Here is a 17,694-nt window from a genome sequence, read left to right as displayed (position 1 = left end):
AAGAGTATTAAAATTTCTATCAGCATTATTTAAGTGTCATTAGATTTAGTGTCGCCAAAGACTTTAGGACATATACAAAGAGTGCTAATTGCCGCTAAAAATACATATTTAGCATCAATTAAGTTATTAACGTTAATTAATTGTCATTAAAAATCATTTTTATGTGAAATTATATGAGGTTTAGGGTGTAAATAACTCATATTTATTGTTAAAGAAAGAGATATAGTTCACATGAGAAAGAAAGATATATGATTTAAGTCAGGAAGAAAGAGATATAGTTCACGTGAGGAAGAAAGAGATATAGTTCACGTGAAGAAGAAAGAGATATAAATTCACACGGGAAAGAAATAAAAGGAATTGCTTATGAGTGAATTACATTTAAAGTTGGTATAGTATTATTTGGATGAATTGAGAGTTAACGGGGATAGAGGTTAAGTGTTGCTAATTATAGTTCGCACAAAAATGTACGAACTGTCCGTTTTGATATGTGTTTTTAAAGAGGGTCTATTTTAGTGTTTAAAATTTAAAAAGTGTCAATTTTAATATCGGACTTGATGGTCGGTCATTGCGCATTTTTGAGCTAGATTCCTCAAGGAAATAGAAAATTGGTTCATATATATGCAGATATATACATATATATGCAGATATATATGAGATACCCTATTACTTCTGAAAGGGACAAAGAAGAGATGTAAATGTATAATATGATTTCAACAATTAAGCAACTTTGAAGTTACCTATAATATGTCTCTTCGTCTATTTTTACTTGTTCAGTATTATTTTACGAGCAATAAATAGAATGATAATTTCATTATCTTAAACGTCGAACTAAAGATTGGATTAACATTATCTCCAACAAGTAGGACTCATATTTCTGTTCAAACGGCTCTTTTTAGGTGTTGTCTTGTAGTAAACTTTATGGTAAAAAAAAACACAAAAAAAACAGGTACATACTATATAGATATATATATATAGTTAGTCCACAAATTTCAATATTTCAACTTTCAAGCATTGTTTAAGACATATTTGTTTAATATAATATCACACTAGTTGGATGATCTTTTTATTCCCTCAACAATTGATTACACTAGGTTGTACTAGTAATATATAGTCCATAATTATAAAGAGCAAATGAAGCATTGTTTAAGACATGTGGTAAGTGGTAACTAAAGCTTGTGAAAAGGATTAAACATTAACTAGTAGCAAGGGAGAAGGAAGGGGACCATTTGATCCATAATTCATTAAAGCAAAGTGCTTTTAATAAAATATGACCTAACTTTGTACTATCTATATACAAATTTTGTTTGACATTATGTCCCCACACTAATACTGAATACTTTTATATATTGTAGAATCTCTGATGATATTAAGATAGAATATTGACACTTGATTAATTATAAGTTAGCGTAATACAGACGAACTTCTGCTTATAATAAAGAGGGTGTAAACAATGGTTGAGAGATCATCAAGATCGAGTTTTTAGGTTTCCCAAAATGGTTGATACCAACAATATATTAGGGTCATTTGACTCGAGTGAAGAAGGAGGGTTTAAGGAGCACGATAAGTTTTTGCCAATAGCTAACGTGGGACGAATCATGAAGCATATTCTTCCTCAAAACGCGAAGATTTCAAAAGAGGGGAAAGAAACAATGCAAGAATGTGTGTCTGAGTTCATAAGCTTTGTTACTAGTGAAGCATCGGAGAAATGTCACAAGGAGAAGAGGAAGACGTTGAACGGAGATGATATTTGTTGGGCTATGGCAAATTTAGGGTTTGATGATTATGTTGAGCCATTGAAGAGGTATTTGCATAGGTATAGAGAGTTAGAAGGTGAAAAAGCTAACCAAAATAAGGTTGATATTGGGAACAAGAATGAAGAAAGTCTCCTTGAAAGATTTTATGGTCCTTAAGAGAGTCTGGAGCGTAAAGGATAACTATCAAGTAGAGGTGACAGTTGGGACAGTTCAATTCATAATTCAAAAATTCAAATCAGATATATCCAAAAAGTTTGAATTTCGATTTGGATTCAGGTTGGCTCGAAATAGGTCCACCTCTATACATAATACTTGATTTTCAAATTCTTTTTTTACTCTTGTTTTTAATTTACAAAAAAAAAATTTGTGTTTTCTTACTAGTGATAATTGTATCGAGTTATCTAATAATTTATAAGTTTAATTTGTGGAATATGGTTTTGAATAATTAACCCTGTGATTCATCTATTTATGTTCACAATTGGCTAGATTGACATGGTCCTTGGTTGAGGGTTGAACAATAATAATTAAGTTATTTCAATACTAATTAGAGACTCTCATGGAGGTTAATTAGCACAAATTCCTTCCCTAATTGCCATTTCTTTCATTAATTGCACATGAAATTAATGATATTGATTAATATCAAAATTTGTAGGTAAGATTAGCTTTCTAAAATTGATTGATTTAAGTGTGATTATGATATTTGTTACTGTGATATAATTTTGACTTTTAAAATTTTAAAACGCATGTCTCTTATCTAGACGTGTATTTGACAAAATAGAGGAAAAGGATAACGGAGAAGAGTCAAATATGACATTTACTGGCAACTAAACAATTTTTTGATTAATGTAATCATATCTAATTAATGTAATATTTTTAATAACATTCGTCTTAATACTTGGAAATGGTACTTAAGTGCCTTATAGTTTATAATACTGAATTTATTTTTTCCAACTCCCATCACCTAAGATATGAGCTCCCCAAGTAGCGGGGTTTGACATTGATCCCTACCATGTATAGTTATATTGTGTATTAAATAATCTAATTAAAATTGTAATCTAATTCTTTTTGTCAACAAAAAATTAATTGTTTCGTGATGAACTCTAAAAGTTGCTTAATTATCTTTTAAATTAAGTCTATTTGTTAGAAATAAATTGTGACTAGTAGACTAAACCCTCAAGTAAAGGTTGGCGTTCAGTTTTTTCGATTTTTTTTTTTGAAAAAGTGTGCACCGAATATCGAATAGAAATAATTCGGTTAGATTTGATTTGTTCAACATTGATTTGGTTTGATTTGGTGTCTTTAAAATGGTTTATATACGAAAGAAAAATAAATTAAGGACAAAATCGAAGTATAAGACGCTTAAAAACATAAAATCATGTTAAGTGATGATGTGTCTCATCACGAAACAATAAAAATTTGATTTTCCGATATACCGAAATTTCAACACCTTACACTAAACATCAAACAAAAAAATCAAACTTTTTATAAAACATAATATCAAAACTAAACTAAAAAATTGAAAAACTAAATTAGTTCGATTTAATCTGATTTTTTAACTTTCCAACAGTGCAAATTTCAACTGACAGTCCTATCTATTTCTTTGATTGATGCACATGAATTTATTTCTCCTTGCCTTTGTAGCAATTTATATCATACAATATATTACTTTAAAACACAATAATATGCCCCACTCAAAAATAGTAAATATATTCCTTAAAAACAGTAACAAAATGGTATTAAGGTGTGACAATACAACCTTAAAAAAATAACTATTATGGACCAAAACAATTGACCTAAACCCTCATGCTTAGGGGTGGGCGTCTGATATTTGGTTCGAGATTTCAAAATTTTGAATTCAGTAATTCGGTAATTGATAGTTAAAAATAGATATTAAATATTTAATTTTTAAATTTTGGTTCGGTGACTCAATAATAAATGAAATAAATTTTAATTTAGTATGATATTTAGTAATACCGTATTGAATTTGTAGTCGATTTTATTATAAAATTAATATTATTGCTCCAATTACTTTTATTTTTTTTATGTAAATGCATGATAAAAATAGAAGATCAAAAACTAAGAAGACATTAAAAAAATTAAACTGGCATAACTAAAAAAAGCTTATGTATTTAGGTTATTTATGTTTAGCATTTAACTTTCTCTTTGAACTTATACTAATTAATTATGACATGTCGATATATGACCTTCATTAAGTAAATAATTTGGTAGTCAAAAAATATTGAACACCAAATGATTTTAATGTCTCATCCAAACCTAAATACAATAATTCTAAAATTTTACTCCCGAATATCATATTAAATATCAAATTATTAAAAAATTCAATTTGTTCCATAATTTAATTTTTGATATTTTATATCCGACCCTACTCCTTCTCTTGCCTTAAATATAGTGATTTTTCATGATAGCAATTCTAAGGTGAAACTGAGAATCTTAGCAAACAAACCTTGAAATATAACTGTTAAATATTAGGAATATGACTTCTGAGGGTCCAAGAAAAGTTAAAGGGATTAAAAAGGAGGAAATTACCTGATTAAATATAATATATATATATATATATATATATATATATATACTAGTTAATTAGTTATCATTTGTAACGAACATTTAGTAATAATTACGTGGGCTGAGATTTCCAGTTTATATAATTCCAAATCGGTATAATATAATTTGTTTAATTTTTGTTATTTTGTATAATATAATTTGTATAACCGTTTAAAGTTCAGATGTTTGTGTTAATATAAATTCGTCATTTCAAATTTATACAAAAACAACTCAATTATACAAACATACCCATGAATTGTACAAACTCACCAACATATTATACAAACCCAAAAATTATATAAAGGAGACACCTTTAACTCAACCCGTAAATATGCAATTTATAACTATAGATCATGACTAAGTTTATTGTATGAACAATTACTTGCATTGATATCTTTAAATAAATAATTACTGATTTTAATGATACTTTTTAATTATTATCATTTATAGCAGCACTATGTTAAATTTGCGATATGTATTAAAAGTGAATTATATATGTAATAAATATGTATTATAACCGTTTTTAAAAATATATTATGCTTGTTTTGTAAGAAATGCATATGTGAACCGTTTTTAAAAATATATTAATACTTTTTAATTATTATCATTTATAGCAGCACTATGTTAAATAAATGCATTAATCATCAATAAAACTTGTACTATATGTGAATAATAAATTGTTCTTTGTAATATATATTAAAACTGTATTATAAATGTATTAAAAGTGATCAAGTGAAAAAAAATATTATTACTATAAATGGTAAATATTTGGAAAAATTACATGAATCAATACATTTAAAAAAATAATTACTGATTTTAGCGATACTTTTTGTTTATTACCATTTATAGCAATGCTTTGTTAAATATGTAATATGTATTAAAAGTGAATTATTTATGCAATATATATGAATTATTATTGTTTTTGAAATATATCATGTTTGTTTGGTAAAAAATTATTACATTGTATTATAAGTGTATTAAAATGTGTGATAAATGTATTATTCATCATTAAAATTTGTATTATATGTGAATAATAAATTGTTCTTTGTAATATATATTAAAACTGCATTATAAATGTATTAAAAGTGATCAAGTGAAAAAAAATATTACTATTGTAAATGATAAATATTTTCTTAATAATGTATATTTATATAAGGTTCCCTTTATTGTAATGACTATTTGCGAAAATTCCTCATAATTTTAGCCCAAAACTCAAAATTGCTTATCATTTGGGCTTCTTATTTAAAGAGAAAATTGGCCCAAACCCTAGATAGGCCAAGCCCATTATCTAACCCAAAACGAGCCTTTTCTACCCTAAGCCCACGTAGACCAATAAAGGCTTTTAACAAATTAGGAACAGAGCCTTAAACCCTAACCCTAATTGTTGAGCCAAACACTTATATATACCGTTCAATAACACAATTAGTTCATCATCTTCGTTTTCATCTCCATTTGTGTGCGTTTATGCTGAGGTATTTGTGATTTTTTTTTGATTTTTTTGTTTCTGATTTTGAAATGAAATGTGTGAATCAGTAGGCTATGATGCTCAAAATCTACCTATTTGCTGAAAGGAGATTTTCTCCTTCTGTGATTATACATTTAACCAATGGATCCTTCTGAGCCTATTCATATTTTTTCGAAATTTTTGTGTTCTTTTATCGATTTCTAGTTGTTCTTTTTTAAAGTTGCATTGTTCTGAACCGTTGAAGTGACGAAATCCGATTCAGGAAAGTTTATATGTCGACCTAAAAAATCATTCAGACTACAATTATCTGATCAATGGTTTACTTCATTTTTTCAATTTTTTTTTGGTTAATTTATGTGTTTTAGATCTAAGATTTGATGAAATTTTATAATTTTTTCTGGATTTTGTTTAGATCAAATAATGTTTGAATATTTTGGTTAAAAATTTGTTGTTTATGTTATGAATCATTGAAGGGATGATATCCGATTCAGGAAAGTTTATATGTCGACCTAAAAAATCATTCAGACTACAATTATCTGATCAATGGTTTACTTCATTTTTTCAATTTTTTTTGGTTAATTTATGTGTTATAGATTGATGAAATTTTATAATTTTTTCTGGATTTTATTTAGATCAAATAATGTTTGAATATTTTGGTTAAAACTTGTTGTTTATGTTATGAATCATTGAAGGGATGATATCCGATTCAGGAAAGTTTATATGTCGACCCAAAAAATCATTCAGACTACAATTATCTGATCAATGATTCACCTTTTTTTATTATCTTTCTTCTTTTATTATAATTTTATGAAAATAATGATATTGATTTTTACTGTATTTTTGTTCTTTGATATACCACCGTGGATATGCAACAAATTTAGAGAATGAAAAAATCAAAAGTCTTAACAGGACTAATAACTTTTTGCAAATCAATGTTTAATACTTTGAGAATTATAATAATTGAAAACCATAAAAATTGTATCTACTTTTGATACTAGAAAACATCAGGCCTGAAGAAAATTAAAATGTTGGATGAGTTATAATCAAATTTTAAGCTGAAAGCAATGATAGTCGAAATCAATTTCTCTTTTTCTTTTGTTTTTATTCAAAGATAAAATCAAGAAAGGAAAGAATTGAAAGAGCAAAGTATATATACCCAAAATCGCCCACCTTCGTCTCTTATATTTAGGCTTAAGTCATTGATAGTCCCTCAAAGTTATCTGCATAATTTATTTGGACAGAGACTCTTACCTAATTAGACACTTTAATATTAATAAATATTTATCTATTAAACATAAAATAATAATTACCTGTACAAATATTGTGCGTGTAATTCACACTCCTTATCTTGATAAAAATTACGAATAGGACTACGACACATGACATATGAGCCCATAATTTTAATTTTAAAAAATAAAGAATATTTTCCTTCCTTTAATAACATATAAAAAATTAAATTGATGGAAAAAAAAAATCTTTCTCCCCAACCTCACTCCCACCTCATCTAACTTACTGCCCTGTTTTCTTCATGTTCTTCTCTTCTTCTTCTCTGTTGTTCCACAATAACCATTTCTCTGCATAACAAAAAAAAATAAAAATGCCTAACCCCATCTCATTCCGAATTCATCCACTAAATTTTGTCCTCTTTCATTTTCTTCGTTATATGCTATTTCTCCGACAACTATCTCGATTTTGTAAATATAATCGACCTTGATAAATTATTTTGAAATCGACAACAAAAAGAAATTAAAATTATATCAAATATTTTATAGCATTTCTAATAAGTTTATGAATGGTGATAGTTGCTCAATTGAAGTTATTGAAAATAAAAATGTACAGATATTGGTCAATTTTTTAACTCCAAATGGTCCATTTTTTCTTCTTCTTGAAAATTCAACAGGTACTTTATTTACAGAAAATGAAAAAAAATGAATCATAACAAAAGACAGAGAAATTTGAAGTTTTTAAAATGGTGGGTTGATGCTTTCACCGATTTTGAACAATCTTTATCATTATTCTTTAAATTATCGTCCTTGTGAAGAGAAATTCAAACTTCGGATACAGAAGAGACGGTGGCGGTGGCGGCAGCAGAAACAGAGGCTGCTAAGAGAAGTGATTTCTTCATGTTGTTTTTGGATGGAAAAATAAGGGATTTTGGGGAATTGAATGGATGGTAGTTTAAATGGTGGGTTGAAGGAAGATGAGTGTGGGGGTGTTTTTTTTTTTTTTTTATGATTTAAAAGATTTATGTTTAATTAAATCAATTTTTTTATATATATTTAGTCAATGCATGTCAAGTGTCAACAAAGTAGGTATAACTATTTTTAAAAAAAATTAAAAAAATGTATTCAAGCGCTCAGCAGCAGTGAGATACACTTATTTTGTCACATCAGCGTTTTGTGTTTAATAGGCACATTTCTTGATAATTTAGGTGTTCAATAGGTATAAGTCCTAGTTCAGGTATCTAAGTGAATTATGTGGACAACTTTAAGGTGCTGCAGATGACTTAAGCCCTTATATTTACTATACTCAATTTTAAAACGATTTTAGTTATTGTGATACAAAAATATTTATTAATTTTTTTATTTAATATATCAAAATATTTATTAAGAGTAAGAAAATAATAAATTAATGAAAAGAAGGGTTAGTGGGAGAGAGATGGTAAAAAGTTAAAGAAGTAGATACGTAAAAAGTGTCAATAATAAATTCTTGTTTAAAAAAAGTGATTATTTGCAAATGGGAAGTAACATATTATATTTTTATTTGTTATAAATTGATTGAATTGTATTTCACATGTAAATAGTGTAATTTTTATTTTGTTATAAATTGATTGAATATTCATATGCAAATAGCGTAATTTTTATTTTATTATGGATTGACACTATTTGCACGTGAATTGTATTCAATCAATTTATAATAAAATAAAAACTACACTATTTGCATGTGAATTCAATCAATCCATAACAAAATAAAAATTACACTATTTGCATGTGAATATTCAGTCAATTTATAATAAAATAAAAATTACACTATTTACATATGAAATACAATTCAATCAATTTATAATAAAATAAAGATGTAATCAATCAATTTATAATAAAATAAAGATGTAATATGTAACTTTGACACTATTTGCATGTGAATTGACACAATTTTTTATAAATGCTTGTGAATTTTTTAAAAGTTTGAATATTTTTGTAAGAATTTGACATGTCACCTTTTTTTTTTTAAGTTGACNTTTACTTGTTCTTAATTTTTTTAAAATAATGTATATTTTCTTATAAGCTATATATTTGAATTTCAAAAAATTTTATAATTTTTTTTTTATAAAATCGCTGTTTTAAATTATTTTTTTTAAAATCACTGAGCGATTTACATATTTAATAAATTTTTTTTATAAAATCACTGTTGTTGCAGCAATTTTGCCGTTTTGGTTAATATAAATTTTATATAACGTTTTGAAATTTTTGTTAATATTTTGTACCATTTAGGCTCCGGACTCTAGAAATAATGATCTCTTGAAGTAATGATCATGAGTGTGTGTGTGTATGTATATATATATATATATATATATATATAAAACGAAAATCGCTATACTAACAACGATTTAATATTTAAAAATAATAATAATTTAAATAAAATCGCTGCCACCATTTAATTAACTTTTTTTTAAAAAAAAAATTTGAAAAAAATCGCTGGAAGCCACTTTCTTTAAAAAATTTATATATTTTTAATAAAATTGCTGCTTTAATTTATTTTTTTTAATTTTTTTTTTTGAAAATCACTGCTTAGGCGCAGCAATTTCCATATTTTTATTTTTATTTTTTATAAAATCGCTGCGTAGGCAGCGATTTAAAAATTTTAATTTTTTTTAAAAAATTGCTGCCTAGGCAGCGTTTTAAAATTTTTGTTAATATTTTGTACCCTTTAGGCTCCGAATTCATACATACACTAAAATTTTAATAGTAAGTGATCAACATAGCATGTGAATGAATCCATATTTACCATTTTGTATGTTCCAAATGATTTCAAGAGATACAATTCAAATCTTAGTTGGTACAATAATCATTTTATAATGAAAACAAGCAATACAAAGAGAATTTTTTAATTTTTTCTTATTTTTTTCAACATATAGCCACGTGAATTTTCAATTCTTTCATATCACATTTGAATTGAAATGACCAACCAATTATATCAATTGGTATTTATTCTAGCAATCTTTTAATTTACTTTTGCTTGTGATTCCATCATCATATTCATATTTGTATACAACAGAGGAAAAAATAGGTAATCTTATACATATTTATAACCTATTTTAATTGTAGTAATATGGATATTAAATCTTCTTATAATTTATGATCTTGATATAATTTTTCTTTTATTTCCTCAAAGACTTATTTTTTTTAGATTTAGTACAACCCCAATATTTTGAAACAATTTCATTCATTTGGATAATAACAAATTAGCCCTTACAAAACTCTCAACTAATTTTTTGGTACTATTACATAATTCATAACATCATTCTTATTGTGACCATCTCCTTCAAGAAGAAATTATTATTGTTTTCATGGTTAAAATTATTACATGTGAAATTTATTTCTTTTTACAACAATTACAAATTTGTGTTGCCACATAAAATATTCATTCTTGTAATGACCATAAACTTTATAGGAAATATTATTTCTTTCTTGTTCTTCAATAGTTTATAATCAAACATATCATAATATTTGTGTGGTCATCAAAATATATGACCAAACGATCATTTACGTCAAAAATATTTCTTTTCAGCCTCTTAAACCTTCTGCAAAGGTGAGTATAAAATTTATTCAATCATACATGAACATATTTTTATCCATACAAACACAAATATTTTCTTTAAAAAATTGAATATAACCATTTGTACATGCTTCATAAATTTTATTAGAAACTAATTGTTATGCTTTGGCAGTATCTAATTTATGTGACCCACCTCAACATCATTTTGAAAGGTCAAAATAAATGAACAACCACATTGTATTCCTTTATTTTAATGAAAGATTTATAAAACTTTTCAAATCGAATTGCATCTAAAATAATGTGTCCAATAACCTTTCATACCACTTTAATAATAATAAATTACCTCCATATTTAAAAGACCATCTCAAGAATTCGTAATATTATTCTTTTTAATTACCACGATAATGATCATTAACATTTTACCACATTAATATTCATACATTCAACCACTTGTCATTTTTCAGACATATTATGCCCTACTACCATATTCACACCAGAGAATGGATCAAATCAAATGGGCAGATTTCATTAGGTCAAAAATACATTATTTTGCTTTAATCATCGTAATATCATCACTATGACGCATTAGAACCAACGTCTTATCCATATATAGAAGCCTTAACTCATGACTCAATGAGACTTAACCCAAGATATATATTATTATCATAACGCTCTGAAACTTTAACTCAATGTCTTATCCACTTGGTGCGGTGAAATTCGATTTCACCGTCTCACCCTCAATCAATGTCTTAATAAATCAAATGTATTACCAAAAAAATAAATATCAAAAATCACATATATAATCTGAACTTAACTTAAAACACAAGAAAAATGAACAAAATTGATTAATTAGAACAACATGTTGAAACCATATAAAAGTCACAAATTAAAATAAATTGAATTTTTTTAACAATCCTTCTCAATATCGTTACAAAGATTAACATAATTTACGACAAAATTTAAAATTACTACAACACAAGCTTTGCTGTACAAATAATATATTAATATCTCAACAAGTATATATGTAGATAATAAAAAATAAAGAGACACAAAAATAAGATCCAATTAATATGTGCCACATAACTCAATAACTTCTCATTTTCAAATAAGCAACTAACTTAAAGAAATTACATATTTTACCTTTACCTTTCTGGAGGAGAAATGAAACCAAATTCAACTTTTTCGAGTAGTATATACCCAAAAAAGAAAATGCAGAGTACTCTTACCAAACTCATCATGGAAAATTTCAATGTAATTACATACCTTATCACGAGTGAAAAAAATCAATTTGAAACTAAATTTGAAAAACTATGAGAATCTTGTTGATAATGTAGTATAAAACTAAAACAGAATAAGATAAGAAATATAAGATGAAAGCAATGGAAATAAAGAAATAAGAGATGAAAGTTTTTCTTATTCTTTCAAGTATTCAAGTATATCAAAACATGAAGTCTTATGCCTCTATTTATAGGTGTTACATAAAGACATACAAAAGGTTTAATATAAAGAAAGATGATCATAAAGATGAATGTTATCTACAAGTAATGTAGATAATTAGTGAGAATAACTTTTTAGTATGGCAGACATCCACACCATATTTTATAAGTATATTATTTCAAAAATACTTAAAATCGTTAACTTCCACCTCTAGTTTACTCTTCATTTTCTATATTTGGAGAATAAAATAGAGAATGAACGACACTCTGTGTAGCTTTGATTTATTTTTTAGTCGGAATTTCTTTGTTGATTATACAGGATGTGGATGTATACATGCACATTTTAAGTGTATACAAGTCCCTGACTTGTGCTCTTCACCAATTTGTGGTAAGACTCTGGCATGGATCGCCCTAGACGCAGCTGGATACACACATGAACAATATTTGGTGCTGCCTCTATGATTAATTTTTCTGCTTCTTCTGCAACTTTTATCGCATCCCTAGAAAATTAACAAGTAGCCCAAGTAAAATCAATGAGACAAATACAAGAGACATCTGATACTTCATGTTAACTGTAACTGTTTTTCGCTATGTTGCTCGGACTCTTAAAAAATATCGACGGGTTTGTCAGATCCTCCGAAAACAGTGTATTTTTTAAGGATCTGACACCGGTACAACAACATTTTTGAAGAGTCCGAGCAACTTAGGTTTTGAGTGGTTCTACCTAATCAAGAGATCGGGAGGCATAGAAACTTCCACTTGAAGTAAAACCTGTCCTTGCAGTAGATGTGGAGTCACACGCTCAACAATCATCTTCTGAAAGCCAATAAAAAGTATCTCATGTCAACAAGCAGGACGGAACGGGAACTCACTAACAATTGAAGGTGACTTACGACAACTGAAGTGCATCAAGGGATCCAAGAGAAACTACGTGCACACTATATTATCAAAATTGAAAATGCTAAACCTTCTATTTGGGAAAATGAACAAAACGAAAATCTATAAAGAGATAAATACCTGAGAAAAGTGTGTCGATAAAATGTTGCAAACTATATTTTCAATGTCTGCATCCATTGTGTTAGCACTTCTCTGTTGAGACACAACAGCGGGTGGAATGTGTATAGTTGACGGTTCTACAAGTAGGAATAAACAATGTTAGCTAGCAAGGAAAGCATCAACAATAAAGAAAAAGTTAACCCTGGAAATTGCTGTCAAATTGCATATGCCCGTTAATCACGATATGATGGTAAACTACGCTGACAACTTGATCTTCAGGTCCCTCAACTACCCCACTAAACATCCAGAAGAAGTGGAATAACCAACCATGTTCAGCATTCCAGGTTTTCATAGCGTTTTCTGTTTTCTATTTTAAGGCTGTCATTTGTTTAGCATTTCGTGAAACTACTATAAGCAATTCTAAGCCTACATTAACACGTGCAGATGTGAGTAGACTCAACAGTACCTATGTGAATGAAGACTTCAGCTATTTCGGGATGTAATCGCTGGATTTCGCGGCTGACGTTTTCCCCGATCTCATGCGCAGCACTTACACTAGAAAAGGGGTCAACCTGCATATAAGAGGTGCATTTAAATCTGCCTGACATCCTCACGAATAAATAACTTGACAGGGAAATATTCCTATGATGAACTACTTAACATGACATACAGACTACCTCAACTATGACATCAAGATAGAGATATGAACCAGCCCTTCTTCCTCTCAGGTGACTACAACCCTGCAGAGGTCAAACAATATGTTTATTCATTGATACCATTCCTAGATATACAGAAACATCGACCAACAAAGAAATATGCCGGAGGAACATGTGCATAGTGCACAAAAACAATAAGATGTGTGTTAAATATTAAGTTTTCCAAAATTTAATAGAGTACAAGAAAGAAGAGTAAATCACTTGAAATATTGTGATAGAGGAGATGACAAATTTAGTCAATCGCATAATGTGGAACAGTGTGTGAAGGATTGAAGTGGAGTACTCTAACCAAACCTTCAACAAATATTTCTAAAATATCTCATAAGCACACATGATTAGATTCTTGTTCTCAAATATTGCTTCTTTCTAATAACAATATAAATTGACACAAGTATCAATCAGGTAAAATGTTGCTTGATCACAAAAGATGCTACGAACAGTATTTTTTTTTTCCTACTAGGAATACACATTTGGTGCACTTTTTGATAAGGGCCTCATTAATCTCATATTGGTTGATTTGACCCTGAAAACTCTATTGTTTAACATATTTCTATCATCCTCACGAACATGGGGATGCTTTGTGCACCGGAATGCCATAATTGAGGTAGAAACAACTAAGGGGTGAATAAGTAGCACAGGATGACAAATAGATGCAAGAAAGGAATTGCTGACAGCAGTATCAACATCAAAAGACATAAAACTAAGTTGATAAAGTATTACATGAATGGAAGTCGAGGAACAGATATAACATCAATTTCGTAGCAGGAAGAATAACTTGCCTCAACTCCGTCAACTTGTAGAATTGTGCGCTTGAAAGGCTCCAGGATATGCGAAGGAATAGCAGCATCAACCAATTCCAAGACACTATAATTTAGAAATGAGTAAAATATGAAAAAAGGAATGAGACAATGGTCAAGTTAAAGACCAGTAACCTCCAAATAAAGCAGATGGGATAACATTAATCTTTGAAACACTATTTTACCAATTGGCAACCAATCGACCACTTACTAAGGATATCCATAAACTTGCAAATGGCGAGTTGAAAATATTTCTAGAGTGTCTAGTACATAGTAAATTAAGACCAGCTGATCAAAATATAAACAACTAGTAAATCTAGAATATCAATAACAACAATAACGTACCCAGTGTAGCCTCACAAGTGGGGTCTGGGACATCTAAAATCAATATTACGTGCAAATTTATCCTCGACTCAAGGACAACCACTTCCAAAATTTAGTGCCCACTGAAGTGCAAGGGGAGATTGATCCTACTTTCTTTTAAGAAAACACATGCTTTTCACTGAGAGCAGATCCAGAGACTAGACACATTACACACACTCACCCAACAACAACCCTTAGCCTTAGACACTACTCCATACAAAAGGGATAAAGAATGAATGATTTATTCTTCTTTGTTCAAGTGCCCAACCAACAATGAGGAGATGAAGGATTCAGTTTATCATCCATTTCCATCCCCAAACACAGGCTAAGTTCTACACAAGTTTATCAAAAGAAGATGATGACCAGGAAGGCAAATTCAAAATACTAAGCAATTGGATGACATGCCTCTGATATCCAGTTTCAAGTCCAGCCTTCATGATCATGCCTGCAACAGCAAGTCCAGCGAGTGGATCCAGGATCCTCACTCCAAGGATAGAACCACCTAATTTCATGAAGAATTCAACTTAAGAAGTGAAACATCTTCTAATCATCAACATCCAAAGTTAATTGAGTTGATAAGCTAATACCGACTTATTTCAATTAAAAGGCTTGTTTGACTTCTACGAACTTTTAGATAAATCGACTTTGAACAACCGACTTGGATTCAATTTTAAGAAATATCATACTCAACTGCTCATAAAATATTATTGACTACACTTGAGCTTTAGGTTATGGAGATCTTCTCTTCCCTTTTCAGGCATAGACTGAACATTAAAGCTTCTTTTATCCCTTATGTCCTGAGAGATCCTTTATCGTTTTATGTTCTACTTAAATATGTTATATATAATATATATAGTGTCATTTTCCCCCTTCCTTGAAAGGGTAAGACACAGGTACTTGGTTCGCTTATAAGAGAGCTCAGAAAAGATCTCAGAACTCTCTCTAGATTAGTATGTAAACTACAGAGGTCTCGACATATATCTCTGAAATTGAGGACGAATGACACAGGTTATGTACAATTGTTAGTTTGCTCTTAACCCCTTTTGTGATCTTATCAGTCAGCACCTTAAGCAAGCAGAATCTACAGAGATATGTTGGTATTATATGAAGCTCTGGATTACTAAATGTATAAAGTAAAGGACATCTATCATGATCCTCTAATTTTTATTCATACTAGATTAACAAAAATAATAGTAATCACTATACATACTTTTTAGTCTGAAGGATATTATGTTGTTGCATTTCAAAGGTACGACAGGAAAATAATATTTATGGCCTTACAACTAAAGATAGACATTTCAAACATCGAAGGCTCATGATGAAGTGTCTAGGGAGGTCATCTGGAGGTGTTAGGAGGCTAGAGGTGTGTCTATGTTTACAGTAAGGCAATTAAGGACATGTACAATGGAGCCAAGACCCTAAAAATAGTGAGAGGTGAATCGAAACACTTTCCTATCATGATGGGGTTGCACCATGGCTCAACCTTCAGCCCATTCGTGATTGTCTTAATGATGGATGAATTCACACGACATATTCAAGGGGAGGTACTGTTGTTTGTTATTTTCACATGACATAGTGTTGATGACGAGATGCGCGGTGGAGTTAACGGTAGGTTGGAAGTTTGGAGGCTGACCCTTGAGTCTAGGGGTGTCAAATGGCGGGTTGGGTTGAAATTGGAGATATTAAAATGGATTGAAATAGAAATCGGGTTGGGTCTTGACCCCCCCAAGTTTACTTTGGGCTCAAATGGGTTGCGTTCAAATGGACTAAAAAATGGGTTGGGTCTTGACCCACCCAATTTGACCCCGATTAATCTTAATAATTTAACATAGTGATATTTAACATTATAATCACAATTCGAATTTCAACTCAAGATTTTTTTAAAAAAAAGTAACAAATTGATTGATAAACCCTAAAAGATGTTAAATAGATAATAATTCATACCTTTAATATAGGAACATATCTTAGTAAAGAGTTTTAAAACGGGTTGAAATTGGAGATTGAATTGGGAGGATTCTCTTAAAATGGGTTAGGCTTGAAGGGGTTGAGATTGAACCCAATTCAAATTTATGTTGACCCCAACCCTTAAAATTCTGGGCGGGTTACCTATGTTAGGGTTCATTTTTGACACCCCTACTTTGAGTCTAAAGATATGGATGCACAAGTCATACCCAAAATAAAAGAAGAAGCTTCAACTATCTTGAGTCTATAATTCAAAGGAGACTGGGAGATTGATGATGATGTTACTCATCTTATTGGAGCAAAGTGGATGAGATGGAGGCTCACATACGAAGTACTATGAGTAAGAATGTGTTGCCAATGCTTAAGGAAAAGTTCCAAAGTGTGATGGTTAAACAAACCTTTGTAGTATGAGGTGGAGTGTTGACGCATCAAGAATGCCCACATTTAAAAGATGAGTGTAGCAGGGATGCAAATGCCTAGATGGATGCGTGAGCATACTAGAAATAGAGAAGTGATTAGGAAAGAAGTTATACGGGCAAGGTGGGAGTGGCTCCTGAAGCTAATAAGATGAGAGAAGCGAAATTGAGATGGTTCGACCATATGAAGAAAAGGTACGCAGATGCACCAGTAAGGAAGTGTGAGAGATTAGCTATAACAGGAGTTAGGGGAAGTAGAGGGAGGCCGGAGAAGATCTGGGATGGGAGAAGTGATTAGATAGAATATGACATAACTCTGAATTAGTGAGGACATGACCATAGAAAGAAAGGTGTGGAGATCACGGATTAGGGTAGAATGTTAGTACATAGCCAAGTGTTGTCACTCATTTGATGGGAGAGACAGGGGCTAGCCATATCCCCCCCCCCCCCT

The 17,694-nt window shown here is 29.7% G+C and overlaps 2 protein-coding genes and 4 non-coding genes across 6 annotated transcripts in view; 5 read left to right on the top strand and 1 right to left on the bottom strand.

Moving 5' to 3' along the window:
• Positions 1 to 1,344: 1,344 nt before the first annotated feature.
• On the top strand, positions 1,345 to 2,184 carry LOC107030684 (nuclear transcription factor Y subunit B-5). Its single transcript, XM_015231951.2, has one exon. The coding sequence runs from the start codon at positions 1,494 to 1,496 to the stop codon at positions 1,908 to 1,910; it is 417 nt and encodes a 138-aa protein (XP_015087437.1). The 5' UTR covers positions 1,345 to 1,493; the 3' UTR covers positions 1,911 to 2,184.
• Positions 2,185 to 5,848: 3,664 nt separating this feature from the next.
• On the top strand, positions 5,849 to 5,941 carry LOC114074118. The gene has a single exon (XR_003574600.1). It is a non-coding gene; the product is annotated as a small nucleolar RNA R41 (small nucleolar RNA).
• Positions 5,942 to 6,017: 76 nt separating this feature from the next.
• LOC114074122 lies at positions 6,018 to 6,098 on the top strand. The gene has a single exon (XR_003574604.1). It is a non-coding gene; the product is annotated as a small nucleolar RNA Z155 (small nucleolar RNA).
• A 148-nt stretch (positions 6,099 to 6,246) lies between these two features.
• On the top strand, positions 6,247 to 6,327 carry LOC114074121. Its single transcript, XR_003574603.1, has one exon. It is a non-coding gene; the product is annotated as a small nucleolar RNA Z155 (small nucleolar RNA).
• A 138-nt stretch (positions 6,328 to 6,465) lies between these two features.
• Positions 6,466 to 6,546, top strand: LOC114074120. Its single transcript, XR_003574602.1, has one exon. It is a non-coding gene; the product is annotated as a small nucleolar RNA Z155 (small nucleolar RNA).
• Positions 6,547 to 12,044: 5,498 nt separating this feature from the next.
• Positions 12,045 to 17,694, bottom strand: part of LOC107029666 (metal tolerance protein 2) — a 9,335-nt gene continuing 3,685 nt past the window's right edge. Inside the window, exons 6-12 of the mRNA XM_015231102.2 lie at positions 15,271 to 15,367; positions 14,485 to 14,569; positions 13,667 to 13,729; positions 13,456 to 13,561; positions 13,011 to 13,126; positions 12,718 to 12,809; positions 12,045 to 12,493 (exon numbers count right to left, since the gene is read on the bottom strand). Coding sequence (XP_015086588.1) covers positions 12,337 to 12,493; positions 12,718 to 12,809; positions 13,011 to 13,126; positions 13,456 to 13,561; positions 13,667 to 13,729; positions 14,485 to 14,569; positions 15,271 to 15,367 — 716 coding nt within the window. The 3' untranslated portion in view covers positions 12,045 to 12,336. The remainder of the gene's footprint in view (positions 12,494 to 12,717; positions 12,810 to 13,010; positions 13,127 to 13,455; positions 13,562 to 13,666; positions 13,730 to 14,484; positions 14,570 to 15,270; positions 15,368 to 17,694) is intronic.

The sequence above is a fragment of the Solanum pennellii genome, chromosome 9 (assembly GCF_001406875.1).
Source record: "Solanum pennellii chromosome 9, SPENNV200".
Lineage (NCBI taxonomy): Eukaryota > Viridiplantae > Streptophyta > Magnoliopsida > Solanales > Solanaceae > Solanum > Solanum pennellii.
The sequence above is the reverse complement of the archived record's forward strand: the minus strand, read 5'-3'. Positions and strand labels throughout refer to the sequence as shown.

Excerpts from the sequence above, each read along its gene's own strand:
- LOC107030684 (XM_015231951.2), top strand. The coding sequence starts at position 1,494 with ATGGTTGATACCAACAATATATTAGGGTCATTTGACTCGAGTGAAGAA.